The 17,332-nt window shown below is 46.2% G+C and overlaps 1 protein-coding gene across 2 annotated transcripts in view; it reads left to right on the forward strand.

Annotated features, from left to right (window-relative positions):
- The first annotated feature begins 2,275 nt into the window (after positions 1–2,275).
- Positions 2,276–17,332, forward strand: part of Fbn2 (fibrillin 2) — a 189,210-nt gene continuing 174,153 nt past the window's right edge. For both annotated transcript variants that reach the window (XM_050120901.1, XM_050120902.1), the window contains exons 1-5: positions 2,276–2,525; positions 3,375–3,457; positions 7,899–7,997; positions 9,489–9,584; positions 15,587–15,682. In XM_050120901.1, the coding sequence (XP_049976858.1) occupies positions 2,281–2,525; positions 3,375–3,457; positions 7,899–7,997; positions 9,489–9,584; positions 15,587–15,682 (619 nt within the window). In that variant the 5' untranslated portion in view covers positions 2,276–2,280. The remainder of the gene's footprint in view (positions 2,526–3,374; positions 3,458–7,898; positions 7,998–9,488; positions 9,585–15,586; positions 15,683–17,332) is intronic.

The raw sequence follows: 17,332 nt of genomic DNA on the forward strand, positions 1-17,332 counted from the left end.
CTCCCCCAAACTTTGCTGCTCCTACTTTTCCCTCCTGCTCTATGTGGACACTGTTAGAAGGGTTACTACCTGAGAGTCTTCGTCTGCCAACAACAGCTACGCTGGGGAAATAAAGGGGGGAGGTGTGCCAATTCTCCAAGAATTTCTGGCTGTCAAATAGCACATCTGGACAATCCAGACTAGGAAAAACAAGGATGTATACTCATTTCTTTTCAAGTAAGGTTTTCTGGGCTGGAATGAGCCGAACACTGTTCCCAAGAACCATTTCCTAAACTGCTTGCTCATTCCTGGTTTCCAGAGGTGTGTGGTCGTCTGGCCCATTAATTCCACTGACTAAGAGATGGCAAGGGCTTCTTAGAGACCTCCTGAAAGCAGGGCCACAAAAGATCCCAGAATCTGAAGGAGAGACCCTCTACGTTTACAGACCATTTGCCAGGTTTAATCATTAATCAGAAGGGGTCCTGAACAAAAACTAAAGTCACGCCCCAGTCCCATTTACCAGCTGTGCAGCCAACTGTCCCAACAACAAACCATCCCCGTTTGAGGACCCAGGCAGAGTTCTGCCAGGGGTCACACCTGAGCACATCTCCTCTAAGGACTACTTGCAACTGTGGCGCCAGCGCGTGGCCGAGGCTCCTTGCCATGATATGAATTCCTTCTGTACTGCGGATGCAGTTTAATCTGGAAAGGTCCAGGCCTTTTGGTCTGCCGATTGATGGTGCTGCTGGTGGGGGATAGCAGGGCGATCCGAAGGTCCTAGATTTTCAGGACGGACAGGACCGAGGTTGAGCTCCAGTGTGAGGTCTGTCCCTGGCCATCTGCGAATCCCCGTCCCCCCCCCCTCGCCAACACACACACCCAACACACACACGCGGGATCAGAGTCTTGGTCCCCGCAGAACTGGGTCCCATTTTCTACCATGTGACCTCTGTCCAACGGGGAAGTTCAGTAGCACTCTCGGGTTCCCTTGTCTCCAGTCCTCGAGACCCTGGAGCTCTCTGGAGGAAAGGCTGGGGCCGCGGTGGGGTCTCTCCCCAAACCTGGTCGCTGGTAGCCCCCTCCCCCGCCGTCTGCTTGCTTTGTAAGGCAGTCAAAACAGAGCTAGCGGCCAAGGAGCGGGACGGGAAGCCTGGCCGCCTCGCCTCGCCCCTCCAGCGGGCTCTGGCCCCCTCTTCTCCCCCCTTTCCACTTCTCTCCTCGCCCTCACCTCCCCCATCCCCCTCTCATTTCCTCTGGCACCCCCTGCTCGCCAATCCCTCATCCGAAGCTCGCTTCCAGCTTCCAACCTAGACTAAGCGCTCAGCTCCCCCCGTCCCCCCCCGCCGCCCCCCCCGCCGCCACTTCTCCCCAATCTCAATCTCCTCCGTTCCCTTTGCCCTGCCCCCCTTCCTGCCACTTTCCCCTCCCCCATCGCTCACTCCACTCCTCTGCCTGAGATCTCCCCGCAACATTGTCCCCGCCCACCCTGAGCCCTGCTAGTCCCTCCATCCAGGCTGCGCTCCACGTGTGGACCGCTGCGCCCGGGCCCCCTCTGACAGCCACCGCCCGCTGTCCCGCCCCGCGCCCCGCCGAGCCTCTAAAACCCCGGCGCCGCGCCCTCCTCCGCGGCATCTTCCCCGGCATCCAGCCTCCTGCCCTCCCTCCGCCAACCCTTCGCCCGGGCCCCGCGCACCTCTGATGGGCTGTGCAGCCGCCCCGCCCGCTTAGCTGCCCCATAGGACCCAAACGAGCCCCGAGAAGACCCTCCTCTTCTTTTGGGGGTGACTTTTGTTCGCTCGACTGTTTCCTTTGGTGACTTCTGCAGCTTTCCAGGATCTGTGCCCGGAGCGCACGGGAATCCACTCAGCCTCGGCACCCCCCTCCCCCTGCATTTTTTTTTTTTTTTTTTCCCTTGTGAGGTCCGCTTTCTTTGTAACTTTATGCCGCGGCTGCTCGGGTTACTTTTGTAATTTCCCGCCCCCACCCGCTGGCGGTCCTGGAGTCGCTCGGGGCAGTGGCCCGGGGGATGCAACGTGGACCGCGCGGGGCTGCCGGCTGCATCGCCGCCGCGCCTCGCTGCCCCCAGCGCTAGAAGCCCGCGCCCCGCACGCACGCTGCCGCTTAGGAGCTGACGCTGCATCCCGCTCCACCACTCCACCAGGACACCGCAACCCAAGCGAGTCCCGTGAGCTGACGAAGGGCTGGTCAGACCCTGATCCCCCCCCCCCCCGGGCCTCTCGGATTTGGTCTTCTATAGCCCCCTCTCTGCGGGCCTCGATCCGCGCGCTCTTGGCACTGGCGATGGGGAGACGGCGGCGGTCCTGTCTCCAGCCCTACTTCGTGTGGCTGGGTTGCGTGGCGCTCTGGGCACAGGGCACAACCGGTCAGCCCCAGCCTCCGCCACCTAAGACGCTCCGGTCCCAGCCGCCCCCGCAACAGGTCCGGCCCGCAGTAGAAGGCGGCTTCGCGGCGCCTGAGTACCGGGACGAGGGTGCGGTAGCAGCGAGCCGCGTCCGCAGGCGAGGACAGCAGGACATACTCCGAGGGTAGGTGGGCGGCGGGATGACTGACTTGTGCGGGAGACCTCCCTGCCTTCTACTTCACACCCTCCCTGACTGTCGCGCTGGCGGGTAGAGCCTCAGTTCCCTCCACTAGGACACTTAAAGACCCCGAGAGCTCCAGGAGCGCCCTTCATTTTCCTCCCGGAAAGCCTCAATTGCTCCGCGGAAAGCCCTCCCTAGGGGGCTTCGGTTGGCTACCGGTGGGAGCGGGCCTCTGGGTGCAAATGGCAGAGCGAGCATGTGCGATGTCTGTGGCGCTGGGAAAGGTTCCCAGTGTCAGGCCGAAAGAGGGCCTGGGTCTGCCCTGCGCAGGGCCCCCCGGAGTCTGCCTGCTCCCCACCGTCGGGGGCGCAGCTCTAGAGCCTTTTGTTTGAGGACTTGTGCGGAGCAGTCGCTGGTTATCATCGCCAGATCCAGCGCTCCGCCTTCCAAGTCGCCCTTCTTGACACTTGGGGGCCAGAGACAACAGTGGAGCAAGGAGGGATGGATTTGGGAGCAAGGGCAAGGATGTTTGAGCGGAGTGTTCCTTTTGTTCTCAGCATCCGGACTCTAGAATAGTAGCAAATTATGTGTTTCTTGTTTCTTTTCCCGGTTTAAAAAGCCAAGCAAGGGAGGGCAGTTGAGAGGGGATAGTTAGAGGTTCTGGACCCTCCCCCATCCCAAACTCTAGCCCCTTTACTTCCACATCTGCTTCCCAAGCCCCAAGAATTTGAAATGGAACTTTGATTTGTTCGTTGTCCTGATACCTACTCGCTCGGGTTTTGCTTAGGAAGAGCTTCTTTTGTGTTACTGCGCCTATCCTTATGTGGGTATCGCCGTGTTTGTCCCCTGCAGGCCCAACGTGTGCGGTTCTAGATTCCACTCCTATTGCTGCCCTGGATGGAAGACTCTCCCAGGAGGAAATCAATGCATTGTCCGTGAGTGTTTGGCAGGGCCCACACAGCATACTCAGCTCTGTTTCAGGGCTGACCTTGTGTACAGTGTTTAAACACTCAGTTGCCCATACAAAGCCATTGGTCACACAATGGTAAGGAGAGCTCAGTGGCGGGGAGGAAGCCGCATCAGCTGAAAAACTTCACTAATGGAAACTCAGGAGGAAGACATTGATAAAGGTTTTAGAATGCTTAGATTTTTTTGTATCATCTGTGTGTATTGATACAAACGGGGTGGGGCATTGTGTTAGAGCAATACCCTTCATGACTCTGCATCACCTTTCCTATAAATTCCAGCTAAGACCACAGTGTTACTATGGTTACTCTTGGACTCCTAGGTTTGGGCCATCAGAAGATCAATCTTAGACCTTTACACTACTTTCTCATCTCTGGGCTGCACTCAGCCGCCGCATGGCAAAGATTTAAAAGGAGTACTCTCACAGATTTTGAACTGACCAAAAGTTAACAGATTTTTGTAGTTGCTGTTTTGTTTTTCAAGAGAATAAATGTAAGTTGTTTGACTCCTTTTATGGCTAGGAGAGAGTTAAATTTAAAATTTCCACATGCCAAATCTTAACAGTGGACAGTATGTTTTCTCCAATGTGACTTTTATGCCCTGGAAAGATCTGTGTATCAGAACTTAAAGGTGCACATGAATTATTTTCAGCTTCCAGAGTATATATGCCGGTTACCAAGTTCTAAGCGCATTAGTTTCTGGTGTTATGATTAAGGACTCAGGGGGTTCTCATTTCATGGGCTTTGTGGGGTGAAGTGTGATCGGCCTTTCCCGGTGTGTTTGTGGAGCCCAGCCACATTGTCCACTCTGGAGGACAGCCAAGGCACAGACAGCACATGCATTTACAGCCTGTCTTGACTTTAAACTGACCTTGGTATTCCCCAAGGGAAAGATAATTATGCCACTGTCAACAGAAAAGGGGTAAGCTACCCTAGCCAAGGGGTAGTGTGGGCACAGTGGTATCTCCAGCTCTGTATTTATTGGATTTGTGGGTTTGAGACAGAACCTAAATGCTATTTCTGTGCTGTCCTTTCAAAGGACAGAAATCTAAAGTTTTATTGTAAAAATTAGTGCTCTCTTTTTCTTCTATTCAAAAACCCCACAACTTCTAGCAATGAAACAAAAATGAGAAACAGCTACTGTGTTCTTTTAAATGATTGATTCATAAACATTTTCCAATAAACCCGTGTATGTACAGGTCTTTGGTTTTTATGGGGATTGGGGAAAGGAAAAGGAATGAGGGTCACTTGCCTTCTCTCAGGACTCCAGACAGTCCTGTGTGAAGTATTTATAGAAGGTGCATTACTCTTCCGGCCACTGGGGCATTACCGGGGTTGCCTCACACTGTTGGGATCTACAGACTCTTGAAACAGCTAAAGTCACTCACCACACACCTGCCACACTGGCTGGGAATGACTTGGGCACTGTGGAAAGTCTGACTCACTAAATGTAATGAATGTGACTGCCATTATTGAGTTGGAGAGCAGCCGAGGAGAAGGGATAGGTTTATGGTACGGGTTGCAAATCTGTAGAGTCAGGTTTTATTGGATCAGTAAGGAATGGGAACTGCAGAGCCTCCCCTCCTGGCATGGTTACACTGGTAATTTATGCATGGCCCAGTGAGTGTCCACTTTTTTTACACACTTCGGGTCTTTGACTGTCTTCATGCCCTTTCCTTCTTTAGAAGGTCAGCTTCTAGCATACTCACAGTGAGTACGGTCACCTACGTTTCTTCTATTAGAAATACATACATTAGGCAAACATTGGCGTTATCTTCATATCTCCAATAAATATTGATGACATCTATGTCTAGTATATCTAAGCAATATTTATTATTAACATCATAGGAAGATAATTTATGGCTTGAGATTAAAACTTGTGCACAAAATTACCGGAAAGCACTCCCCTTTGCAAGAGCCTCGCCTAGTTTAGGAATTGAATTCAGTCAGTCTATTTTTGCATCTTAAAATGGTCATATGTGGAGAAATATGGACATCAAAATCATTGTAAACTGAAAACCAGGAATTTTTAATTTCCGAATTTCTTGGTAACAAGTATTTCTTTGTTTAATTTACTTCACCATGAGGCAAAGACAAATTCTGAGGCAAGTTACAAAATAATGATAATAATATGAAGACCCACAATTAATTTCCTCATATGTTACATCTCCACTTTGTGTCCACCCAGAGCAAGCTTTAAAGTTTGACGTTTGTCTCCTACCAGGCTTCACACGAGAAGACAGTGAAGAAATGTGTCTATTACTTTAAAAAGATGATGCATTATGGTTTTGTTCCCTTCTTCATTGTGATCATTTTATTATTCGTTTTGAAAGACATGATCTCTAGTCAGTCCCAGGAATGGAACCACGTTGTTCAGGCTGGCCTTGAACTCCCGGGCTTTCTCTCAGCCAGCCAAGTGCCCCGATTACAGGCTTGAGACATCATGCCCAACTGTTATTATTCTTAATTGTGGTTTGAAATGTCATTGAAGTACATCCAAATTTCCATGTTTGTTTCCAAACCTACTTTCTAGCCTTCTTTTCTCAAAAAAATTAAAAGAAATCATCCAAGAACATGGAATAATGGAAGAAGAGTTTGCTTGTGCATTTATTTATGGAGAAAGTACCCAGCAGTGTTTTGGTCATTGGGGAAACAACGAATGGGTTGGCTTAGCATCACAGCAATTGCAAACTGAAAAAAAAAAATGTCAGAACCCTCCAGGATAACCTATTTCATTTATGTTTTTAATGAGAAAACTGAACCCAGAGACGTTTTGGTTATTATCTGTGCTCACGGTGGGGCATTGGCAGAGTGAGACTTTATCTTCACACCTCTTGTGTGCCACGCGTGTTAAGTACCAGTCCATGCAGCATCTCCTAATGTCACCAGACTGCCAGTGTGTACACCCTTTCTCCTGCTCCTTCCAACACTCCTAGGATTCATAATGTCAGTTAAAATGGAGGAGTTGTACTGAGACCGCAGACTGCAATGAACGTAGAGAGGAAGGAGCTCATCACTCTTACTTCCTACTGGCCTGTGCAGGGGACACGTCGAGGCCTCGACAGACAATTTACTGCCTGAAGATGTCCAGGATCAGCCCCTCAAACCTTCTTTTGGTTTGAGACCAAATGGGTCACTCCATCTAAACCTAGATTAATCTGCCTGCTAAGAAGGAAGAACCCTTGAAATAAAATTATATTTCATGAGCCTTTGCCATAGAAAATTACTGTTGGTCAGAGCCTAATATATTTTAAATATTAATTCTATGGTGGAAGCCATTTTCTTGCCTTTTCTTTTAATCTTAAGACCATAATATTTTTACAGTATTTTCATTCAGGATAACCAGCTGAGACATTGCCCATATTATATAGATACCAAAGGTGATCTTAGAAAAGGAAAGCAATTACCAAATTGATTTGCTCCTGTAGAGTGTGTTTCCCAGGTCTCTTTGGAAGCTCTGAGAACTCTCTCCAGCAAAAGATTCATATGCACAGTGTTCTAAGTATTTGTGTGTGGTTTCATGACATTCCCAGACCCTTCCCTTGTTTCTTGCATTCGGAGAAAGATCAAATCTGCACATAGCCTGCATGCTCAAAGAGGGAATTCACCTAGAGATATAGAGATAAATCTTTCAGCTCCTGACTAAATTTGGGAGAGAGTTCCCATTCCAAGGCACTTGAAGGTTTTGCATATCTGTGGTATGTGATGTGTCAATGAGCCTAAACTTGGCTTAGATGACCCTCAGCTTCGCTGGAGGTCACAGCTGTAGGGAGCTTCAGTCACCACCCCCACCCCATCAGAATGGCTCTTTTGAGCAGCGGGAGTGGCTTAGGTTGCAGTGATGATATGGAAGACTCAAGACTGGAGGAAGGAGACGAGTCGTGAAGGGAGATAAAGATTGATGATTGGATAGGGCAGACGTCAGCTGCGATGGAATGTGTATGAAGCCAGACGTTTGGGCAACTCATTAGAGCCCAGGTCTCTGTCTCTACCAATATCACATTCTTAAACAGTGGGATCTATTTTCCAAGATGCTCAGTCTCTCTGGGTGTCCCCACTACTGCCAGCCCTAGGATCAAGATCCTTTGGTGAATCCTGAACTCAAAAGTTTCCGGTTTTAAATAGAAAAAGCAACTTGTATTGATAATCAAGTTAAAGAACTGGTGTCAGTTGGTATTAAGGAATTTTTAAAGAGCTGCATTTCTTTGTTCAACATCACAAGGAAACTGTAAGACTTAGTCCCTTATCTCCAGTGGGGGATTTTTATCTCATACTAACACTCAGATGTTTTGCAACATTAATGTCATGCCCTGGTTTTCTAGACCTGTGGTTTAAAAAAGGTTGTTTTCTCACTGTGGAACGTGACTGAGGGTGCTGTCTCTCATTCCCATCTGTGCTGTGCTCTCTCCAGCCATTTGCAGGAACAGCTGTGGAGATGGATTTTGTTCCCGTCCCAACATGTGTACTTGTTCCAGTGGACAAATATCCCCGACCTGTGGAGCAAAATCAAGTATGTTGCCTCTTCCTCTGTGTTGTTATGTCCACTGCATTTTCCCTAAGTCTGGGAACCAGTGACGAGTGCGGTCCTTGAAGGAGATATGGATTGGTGGTTGTTCTCACTAACCGGCCTTACCGGTGTTAAATTTTGAGCTAAGACAGTCTTGTGTCATAGTTGTTGCCTCACGTAGGCAACTGCCAACAGAGAATGTGTCTAGGTGGCGGGATGTTTAGGATTCCATGACGTAATGTTTTGTAATAGCTGTAATTTCCTGAGCGTTCACTCTGCGCAGCATTCTGTGAGAGGTGTTTGCGTTCTTGCAATCCTCTCATCCACATGGTTTGATATTGTCATGCTCCTATTTTGCAGAGGAGGAAAGTGAGGCACATGCATATTAACTAACCTACTGTCCTACTTTGACGTCATCGCTGTGATAAGCAACATGACCGGAAGCAACTTGGGGGGAGGAAAGGGTCTGTTTCATCTTACAGCTTCCAGGCCACATCCCGTCACTGTGGGACGTCAGGGTAGGGACTCAAGCCAGGAATCTGGAGTTAGGAACTGAAGTAGAGTTCAGGATGGAGTGCTGTTTTCTGGCTTTTAACAGGGCTTTCTCATCTACCTTCTTAGCATCCAGGACCACCTGCCCAGGCAGTATTGCCCAAAGTGGGCTGGGCCCTTCCATATTCATCAGAAAAATATCTAATGAACTTTACCATGGTCAGTTAAGAGAGCCATTTCTTCAATTATGGTTCCCTCTTCCCAGATGACTATTGTTTGTGTCAAATTGACAAATATATATATAACCAGCTCACCTACCCAAAGCAGTACAGACTTGAGTCTACCGGCTAAGGCTGGCTAACCTGTCATCCCAAACACTAGCCTGCATTTGTTGTCTTTTTGTGTAGCTGCTGCAGCCTCCATTCTATTGGGTCTTAACTATGGGGAGAGAAGATTAAAAAGACAGCAGATGTCTACTGAAATACTGACCAAATACTTTAGATGTATTAACTCACTTTCCTACACACATTAATTCCCAACAATTTCATGAAGGTAACTATAACAGTAGACTAAGAATGTATTTTTCTTTTCATGACTCTAGAAAATGTTGGGACTCCAAAGACCAAGATTAACCCCCATGCAAGTGTTTGAGATCTCATTAGAGTAAGCTAGAAGTGATATTGTATATTTGCCTGCTCAATATCTAAACAAGGGCTTTAAATCTCCCTAAAATGAGCATGACTTGGTTGAATTTTAATGGTTCCCTCCTAGGTTTTTGCTAAACAAAAGTAATGAGGACCTGTCTGATTCAGGAGTAAGATTCAAACTGGGAACACCAATGCATTTGTCTTCTTAGTGGCAATAAAAATTTATTTGATTAAAACATTTGTGTCAGTATAATACATGGAATATATTTGCCATCAGGTTGGACCTGTGGTTTATAGACAAGCCCGTGAATATAATTTGGTGACTGGTGTCTGTATTTTTCTGTCTTCTTCACAGTCCAGCAGTGTAGTGTGAGGTGCATGAATGGCGGGACCTGTGCTGAGGACCACTGCCAGTGCCAGAAAGGATACATCGGGACTTACTGTGGACAACGTAAGAAATCTTAGCCATAGCTTTTGTTGTAAACAATGTGACTGAGTGTCCATTTCCTTTTAGTCAGAGTGTAAGAGCTTATCCAGAGCTTCTTGCAAAGCTCGTGGACAGTCATTGGAAGAGATAGTTTTATATAGTAAGCCATAGTTCATAAGTAATTGTCATAAATTTAACCTGAAGGAATTCTTCTAACTTGCTCTTTTTTGTGTTTTATAATATTGATGTTGAACACTAGTCATATGCTATAAAGTTTGACATTTGCAGTGGGTATTTATGCCACAGAACATAGGTATGTTACTATAAGGGTTACTGGAAAACCACTTCCTTCACCCCCACCACCACATACATGCAAATTTTAAGAATTGCCAAAATTAACCCATGAGAGCCAATTTCATAAATTACCTTGTTCCAATGTATCTAATACCAGGATACAGGACTGTATGATGATTTGAAAAAGTTTAGATCAGTATGAAGAAAAAAAAGAGGCTTTAGCAAAGAACTTACCCACTCGCAGTCCTGGAGATTGCAGTCAAGATGGTGCATCTGCCAGGCAGGTTGGTGCCGTGCTATGTATACCTTCACGCCAGTAAATAAGGCTGTCTTCATTGGAGAGAATCACACAATGATAAAGAAATAGTCCTGTTTGAAGGGGGTGCAGAGTGTGGCCCCTGTGTTGTGACACATCCTTGGGGAATATATTTGGCTAATGTTTACCAACTTTCCCAAGAGCTTACACTGATTCGTTTGTTGGGTTAGTTTAGTTTGCAATACTGAGCACGAGTCTGAGGCTTCATGCATGATCGGCAAGCTTCCTGTAGACAGGGTCTCACTTAATTACCCAAGCTGTCTGTGAACTCACCATTTGGCCTGAGCTGGCCTAGAACTCGTGATTCCCCCAGCCTCCCCCTCCCCAGTAGCTGAGATGTATAGGCCAGGCTGGCCCCACTAACATAGTATAATTTTAAGTCCATATGAAGAACACAGCATTAGAGAAGGTTAAATCACACAGAGAAAGGTGGTCTGTGTCCCTTCATTCACGTTTCATGTGAGTCTAGACTTCCGGGTTTCCCTAAGAACTGCCAGTCTGTTTCCAGCATAGAAGAACCAATGTTAAGTGTACATGGGTATCTGCTTTTGATTAGGCTATTTATTTTTGCTGCAGCTTAAAATGTTATCGATTGTGATTAACAGGTATAACATGGCATTTCTCATCTTGAACAAGGGTATAGAACTCCAGTCTTACAGCACAGACATCCCAAACAAACATACTGAAGATGAGGATGCGGTGTCTGCCCTGGAACGTGAATGGACTAATGCCACCGAACTGTAACTTAGCATGTTCAAGATGAGAAATGCCATGTTATACGTGTTTATCACAATCAATAACATCTTAAGCTTCAGCCCTTATCAACCCATGCCCTCTGGTCAGAGGAATATGAAAGGCAATGAATTCTAATCAGGGCACATGTGGATAGTTCTTCCCTGAGTGTCTCATACCATGGAGTCTTTCTGTCGCTATTTCATCACAGGGACGATAAAACATATGTTGCAAGCAAAGGCTTTGCTAATAAACCCAGCAGTTAGCGAATATGGAAGTGAAGGTGGTGGCTACGAAACAGCAGTGGCAGGGATAGTTTAAGGTGACATTTTCTCCTAAGTTGTCCTGTGGAAAGGGTGTTACCTTGTTGAGAGTGAAGATGATGATTAACTTTGGATTCCAGAAAATCCCTTGAAATGTGATGTTTTGTAACATGAAGATGTTGAAAACATTTAAAGATGCCTTAAAGCATCTCCCCAAATATGGGCAGTTTCCCTTAGACAGCATTCCTACATGAGAAGAAAACGGTAAGGGAATGCACATGTGCACACAGGTTGAAGTCTGTACTTTGGCTCCTGGGGGAAAACTCTATTCCTTGAATAAGGCGGAGATGAAGCGCAATGAGAGGAAACAGACAGATCTGGAGAGAAAGGTTTGGCTCTGTAGGCCAAGGGAAGAAACTTGTGCTATCTCCCAAACATACTGGGAAACAAATGCATTTGAGTAGCTAAGTATCTTAGTGTTGCTGTCATGAAACACCGTGACTAACGTGGAGAGGAAAGAATTTATTTGACTGAAGGAAGTCAGGACAGGAACTCAAACAGAGATGGAACCTGGAGGCAGGAGCTGATTCCGAGACCGTGGAGGAGTGATGCTTACTGGCTTGCTCTCACGGCTTAGCTCAGCCTTCTTTTATATAGAACCAGAGCTACTAGCCCAGGGATGACACCACCCACAATAGACTGGCCCTACCCCATTAGTCACTAATTAAAAAAAAATGCCCTACAGTCTTCCCTGCAGCCAGATCTTATGAAGACATTTTCTCAACTGGAGTTTCCTCCTCTCAGATGACGACAGCTTGTGTCAAGATGACAGGGAACCAGGGATGCCATACTGAGACTGCTTGTGAGAGGACAAGAAGGAAGCAGAGGAGCTAAAGAACCAAGGAGAGCACAGGCCACACTTGTGTTTTGGAAGTCATTTGTGGGCCTGCTGTGATGGGTTGAAATGAAAAGAAAAAAGGAAAAGAAAGGGGGGGGAAGCAAAGGCCCCAAATGGCAGATCAAGGGCATTCAGTGGAACCTGGCTGATAATACCATTTCTTTCAGTAGAACCAGCTGAAAGGGGACCAGATGGAAAGAGACTCTGGAGGTGGATAGTCATTGGGCTTCCAAGTGGATTTGCCTGTGAACACAGATCTAGGGGCAGAGGTCATGGCAGAGCCATACTTGGGATGAATATCGATTGAAATTTTAGGTATATAATATTTTAATCATAGGAATAGGTGACTGTTAGAATATTATAGACAAAAGAATAGACTTGAAGTCAGAGCCCTGGGTAACCTCACGATTTTGACATAGATAAGGGGAGGAAGACTATGAAAATTGAGAGAGAAAGACTGGATAGGAGATGGGCAGAGAATGGGCCTGATACGGTGGAGGAAAAGTCACATTATGGTTTTATGTTGTCCCGTACCAGGGCACTTTATTTATTTCTCCTTTTAAACATTTCAACATGCATGTTGTAATGTTATTTTTCTCTGATATGTCTGAGTAGAAGTCACAGTCACAATTTCAAACTCAACTTGGGCCCGAGTACTTGTTCTCTGTGGAGTGATACGGGTGGCTGTTTCATGAAAACGTGTGCCTGCCGTGTGGCCTAGCACAGAGCAGATGCTCGGGACATGTCTGACGTGACGTGTTCTTTAAGTACCTGAGCTCCTCCAGCAAGTGAGCATGCTCTGCCCTTCAGGCTGATGTCAATAGCGTGCTCAAGGCAGATGTCGCTGGCAGCAGCTTCCACTCCTATGCAGCCTCTCCTTCCACTTCATTTGCTCCCCTGCTATACAGAAGCCTTTTCTTTTTACCAGGTGGCCAATATTCCTTCCAGGGTAGAAACTGGGATGTATTCAAGTGTCTTTCCGGCTGTCATTCAACTGTAAAGTACTATTTTTATTACAAAAATATTAATTTATAAAATCATACCTCACTGAAAAGGAGAAAATTATCCTCTTTCATGTTTTGAGTGCTCCCCTTTTATTGTTGCTCTTTAGTGTAATCTTTGGATGTTGGGAAACAAGTCTCCTATTTCATGCATATTTCATCCAAAAAAATTAAAAAGACAGCAGTTAAGAGTACAGAAAACAGCTGGGAGGTGGTACACACCTTTAATCTCAGCACTCGGGCAGAGGTAGACAGATCTCTGTGAGTTCAAGGCTAGCCTGATATAAAAATTGAGTCCCAGGACATCCAGGACAGGTACACAGAGAAACCTTGTTTCAAAAAAAACAAAAACAAAGAGTAGAGGCCGTGTCTGGTATGCATGCTCGTAATTCCCACACTTGGGTGAAGAGGCAGACAGATCTCTGTGAGTTTGAGGCTAGCCAGGACTACAAAAAAGAGACCCTATCTCAAAACAAACAAGCAGTTCCCCCGCCAAAATAAACTCCAACAGTATATATATATAAAAAAAAGCCTTTGATTTTCACGCAGGTTTACTTAATTCTCACAATACTATGGGCAGGCAACTGCCAGCTGTTATGAGGAGGCATGCTGAGGACCAAAGAGGTTGGAACACCGGAATGGAAGACAGGACTCGTTCCTCATTACATCCAACTGCCTGGCAAAGTGGTAGAAAGATGCTGGGAAGACCTGGTATAAGGCAGGGTTGCATCAGTAGCCCCAGGGCTTGGAGGGAGGATCCTAAGGCCAGCTAACTGTTCCTCTTATGTGACTGACAGCAACAGCAGCGAATGACTGGCAGTGTGGTCTGTCCTTACGTTTCTGTTCACAGATCCATATCAATATTCACAGTGATAAAAGTCAGAAATATCAGAACTGTTTGCTAACTCATTTTGAATTTGGTGTTCACCCATGTCATATGTTCCCATAAATATTTTATGGACAATAATTCTACTTTCTGAACCGCCAAGCACATTGTGAAGAAGAAAGGGCTTGTTAGCCTAGCGCAGACAGGTTAGGTTAGGGTTGCCTAGCAAGTGGCCCATATCTGCAGGAGAAGCTGAACCTTCATGGCACCGTCCACCTGTCTGGGTTTGAAAACCTCAGAGAGGCAGCCTCCTTCTGCTCATAGATCCCAGTCCGGGGCAGGCAGATCCTCTCTGTCTGTAGTCTATCAGGAGAGTGTTGCAGATATACGTGCATCTGGAGGGCAGAGATGGTCGGATGCCTTTCTCAGGAGTTCATTTTATTTATTTTCTTTTGAGGTGGGGTGTCTCACTGGAGCTACTATTCAGGTAGGCTGACTGGCCAGGGAGCTCCAGGAATCTGCCTGTCTCCATCTCCCCAGTGCTAGGATTACGGGGGGACCAAACTTTTCTTATGAATACTGAAGTCCAAACTCAGGCCCTCATACTTGCGTGCAAGTACATTCCTGGCCGACCCATCGCCCCAGCCTGCCTGTGTCTTTTCCAAAGGCTGGTACAGTAACTGGACGTGGCTGGGAAAGTGGTTTTCATTCCAATGCCCTTCCGCTAGATAACATTTAAAGAAGATTCCTTACATTTTCATTAATCACATTCAATTAGAGTTATCCGTCTGCAAAAATATGTGTTGGTCAGTTGGGAAATCCACATCTAGTAATTGTTTACAATTGAGCCTTCACATCCTGGCAACTGATTCCAAGACCCACATGCTCCTTAGAGATCTCTGGGAAGTTCTCATTCTCTTTGACATTTCTATCCACCCCCATCTGTCTCGCAGCCCTCATGGCCTCCGCTCCCCTTTTCCTGTCCTTTGTGTTTTCTCCTCTAACTTCTTTGCCTGCCCCATGTTTCAAGGCAATGGCATGTCAGAAGTGCCACCTGGAAATATAAGGTGTGATGGGTAAAGAAGCAGAAGTGACTCTTCTCCAGATCCATATAACATCATGCCTTGGAGCAAAATGAAACTGTAGCAGCTAACCCTGAGGCCGTATGGCATATAGCATCAAAACGTGACTCCAATACGTAACCCTGAGGTCCTTGACACAGTGATGCTTTAAGATGGAGAAAATCCTCTCGTTCCAAGTGTGTCCCCTCTTGCTATGATCAACAGAGCAGCAATCACTGGATGGTGACAATGAGTGAGGAAAGAGTCAAGTGGCTGCACCTTCGGCCTATTTCCTTCTTATTATTGAGCTTCTTATTTTTGATACATACATGCCTCTTATGTCCCTGAAGAAAAGGTAGTAGAATATTGAATAGTGATTGCCTGTCTCTTGTGAGCATCAGACCTATTAATCCTCATGAATCTGATCAAGAAAAAAGACTTACAATAAACTTGATTAATAATGAGCTCTATGAATCGTTGTAGCATCTCTGACTTAGTGACCAATCAGATTCGTGCACCCATGTTTTAGAGAAGCAATTGGATATAAGATGTTTACTTGGCAGCGTCACCGCAGGATCTTTCTGTGCTTGGAGACGTGGTGATTAATGAACTGTTTCTTCATGTTTTGTCTGCAGCTGTCTGTGAAAACGGATGCCAGAATGGTGGGCGCTGCATTGGCCCGAACCGTTGTGCTTGCGTTTATGGATTCACGGGGCCACAGTGCGAGAGAGGTAAGAGGGGGAAGGAGCCTGGGGAACCTATGTTTTCAAAGTTCATTCTGTAATGTTATAACGATGTCTGAATGTGTTTTTGCTGTTCTATGGGAATTGTTTCAATGAAATATATTTTTATGCAACGGTAGTTAGAAGGGTAAAATTTGGCACAATCCTCTCAGAAGCAGAAGCGTTCCGGGATTTTCATTACAGTGATCCAGGTCTGGGAGGCCTGTTCAGAAGGAGTGGCCCCAGGGTGATGCTGACTGATTGACTCGTGGCAGATTCTCATCATGTACTACATTTATTTTCTAGACACTATTGGGAGTAACCCTTCTGCTGTTTAAAAAAAAAATCAATAGTAATATGTCCCTGGCTGGCCTCCATAAAATCTGACCCAAATTGACTTAATAATAAAGAAACACACTACGTTCTATAACACAAGTCCAGAGCTACTGGGCTTTCTATCAGATGTGATCAAGTCTTTCCAGTCCTCTTGGCTCTGCCCTCCTATGTGCTTCTGTTTGGTCTCACTCTGGTGGCTTTTGGAGTGTTTTGTTGTTTGTTTGTTTGTTTTGTGGTTGTACGAGGACTGTCATCATTACTGCGGCGACATAGTCTTTGTTGGCTCATCTATAGAGAGAAGCCTCTCTTTAACTGTGTCTTGGTCAGTCATAGTCTTCAGAGATGCTTCCTGATGGTGGGGTTAAGCTTGGGTTCTGCACGATAGTCTATGACAAAGGAAAACCTTGCTATGTTGGCTCTGGATTCAGCACCCATTCCTGCAGCGTGGTATGAGGTAAGCATTCCCAGAGCCGCATGCAGAAGACGGCTGGGTATGTGAACCCAGCCAAACTTCCCTTGGGCAAGACAGAAGGGTTCCAGGAATGGGTGCTCAAAGAAAGCACCCTGCTCTTGACCGCTGCACCTCCGTAAACAGTCATCAAAGCTGGCATGAAACCGGCTGGCAGTGATTCCAATAGCAATTAAAACCATTCCCATTAGCTGCTGAGAACAGCCAGTACTGACGCTGTAGCGGCCATAGGGCGTGAGAATAGCTGTGGTCGTGGTCCACCAAAGAAGCTAAACCTCATCAAATATGATGGCTAACTGCATAGCCCTGAGCCATGGGAGTAAATGTAAGTTTAGATTAAAGGTAGCATTACATTGTCACATTGTTATATACATCTTCAAGTGATTTTTCCCTGGGCATCTAAAGTTACAGAGCACTTTATTTAAAAACTAAAGTGTACGGAGTTCATATCAGTGAACTATTACAGGTGTATGTGCAGGGACCCTTTGGAATTGTGAAGATAACTTGTAATTCAAAACCTAAATCATTATCCTCACCAAAAAAAAAAAAGTCATGTTGGTATTCAGGGTAATTTTCATTCTTGAGAATGAAGATGGTGAAGCCTGAAAAGTTTGAGGCATGAAAACTTATAACATATGTCTGTGTGTGCACACACTGAGATATGTGTGCTAGCCCTAATGTCATAGAGATTTCTTGGGACTAAAGTACATTCCACAGATGACAGAGTTTATCATTATTCTTTGGATGAGCTCTAAAGCTTTTGCCAGATGTTCTTATTGGGGAAAGGAAAATGAATTGAGAAATGTGAGCCCAAGTGCATCGGAATAAAATAATACAGATTTCCTAAGCGATGC

Source organism: Alexandromys fortis, unplaced genomic scaffold (assembly GCF_014885135.2).
Source record: "Alexandromys fortis isolate MF-2015 unplaced genomic scaffold, M_Fortis_MF-2015_v1.1 scaffold_181, whole genome shotgun sequence".
In the NCBI taxonomy this organism is placed as follows: Eukaryota; Metazoa; Chordata; class Mammalia; order Rodentia; family Cricetidae; genus Alexandromys; species Alexandromys fortis.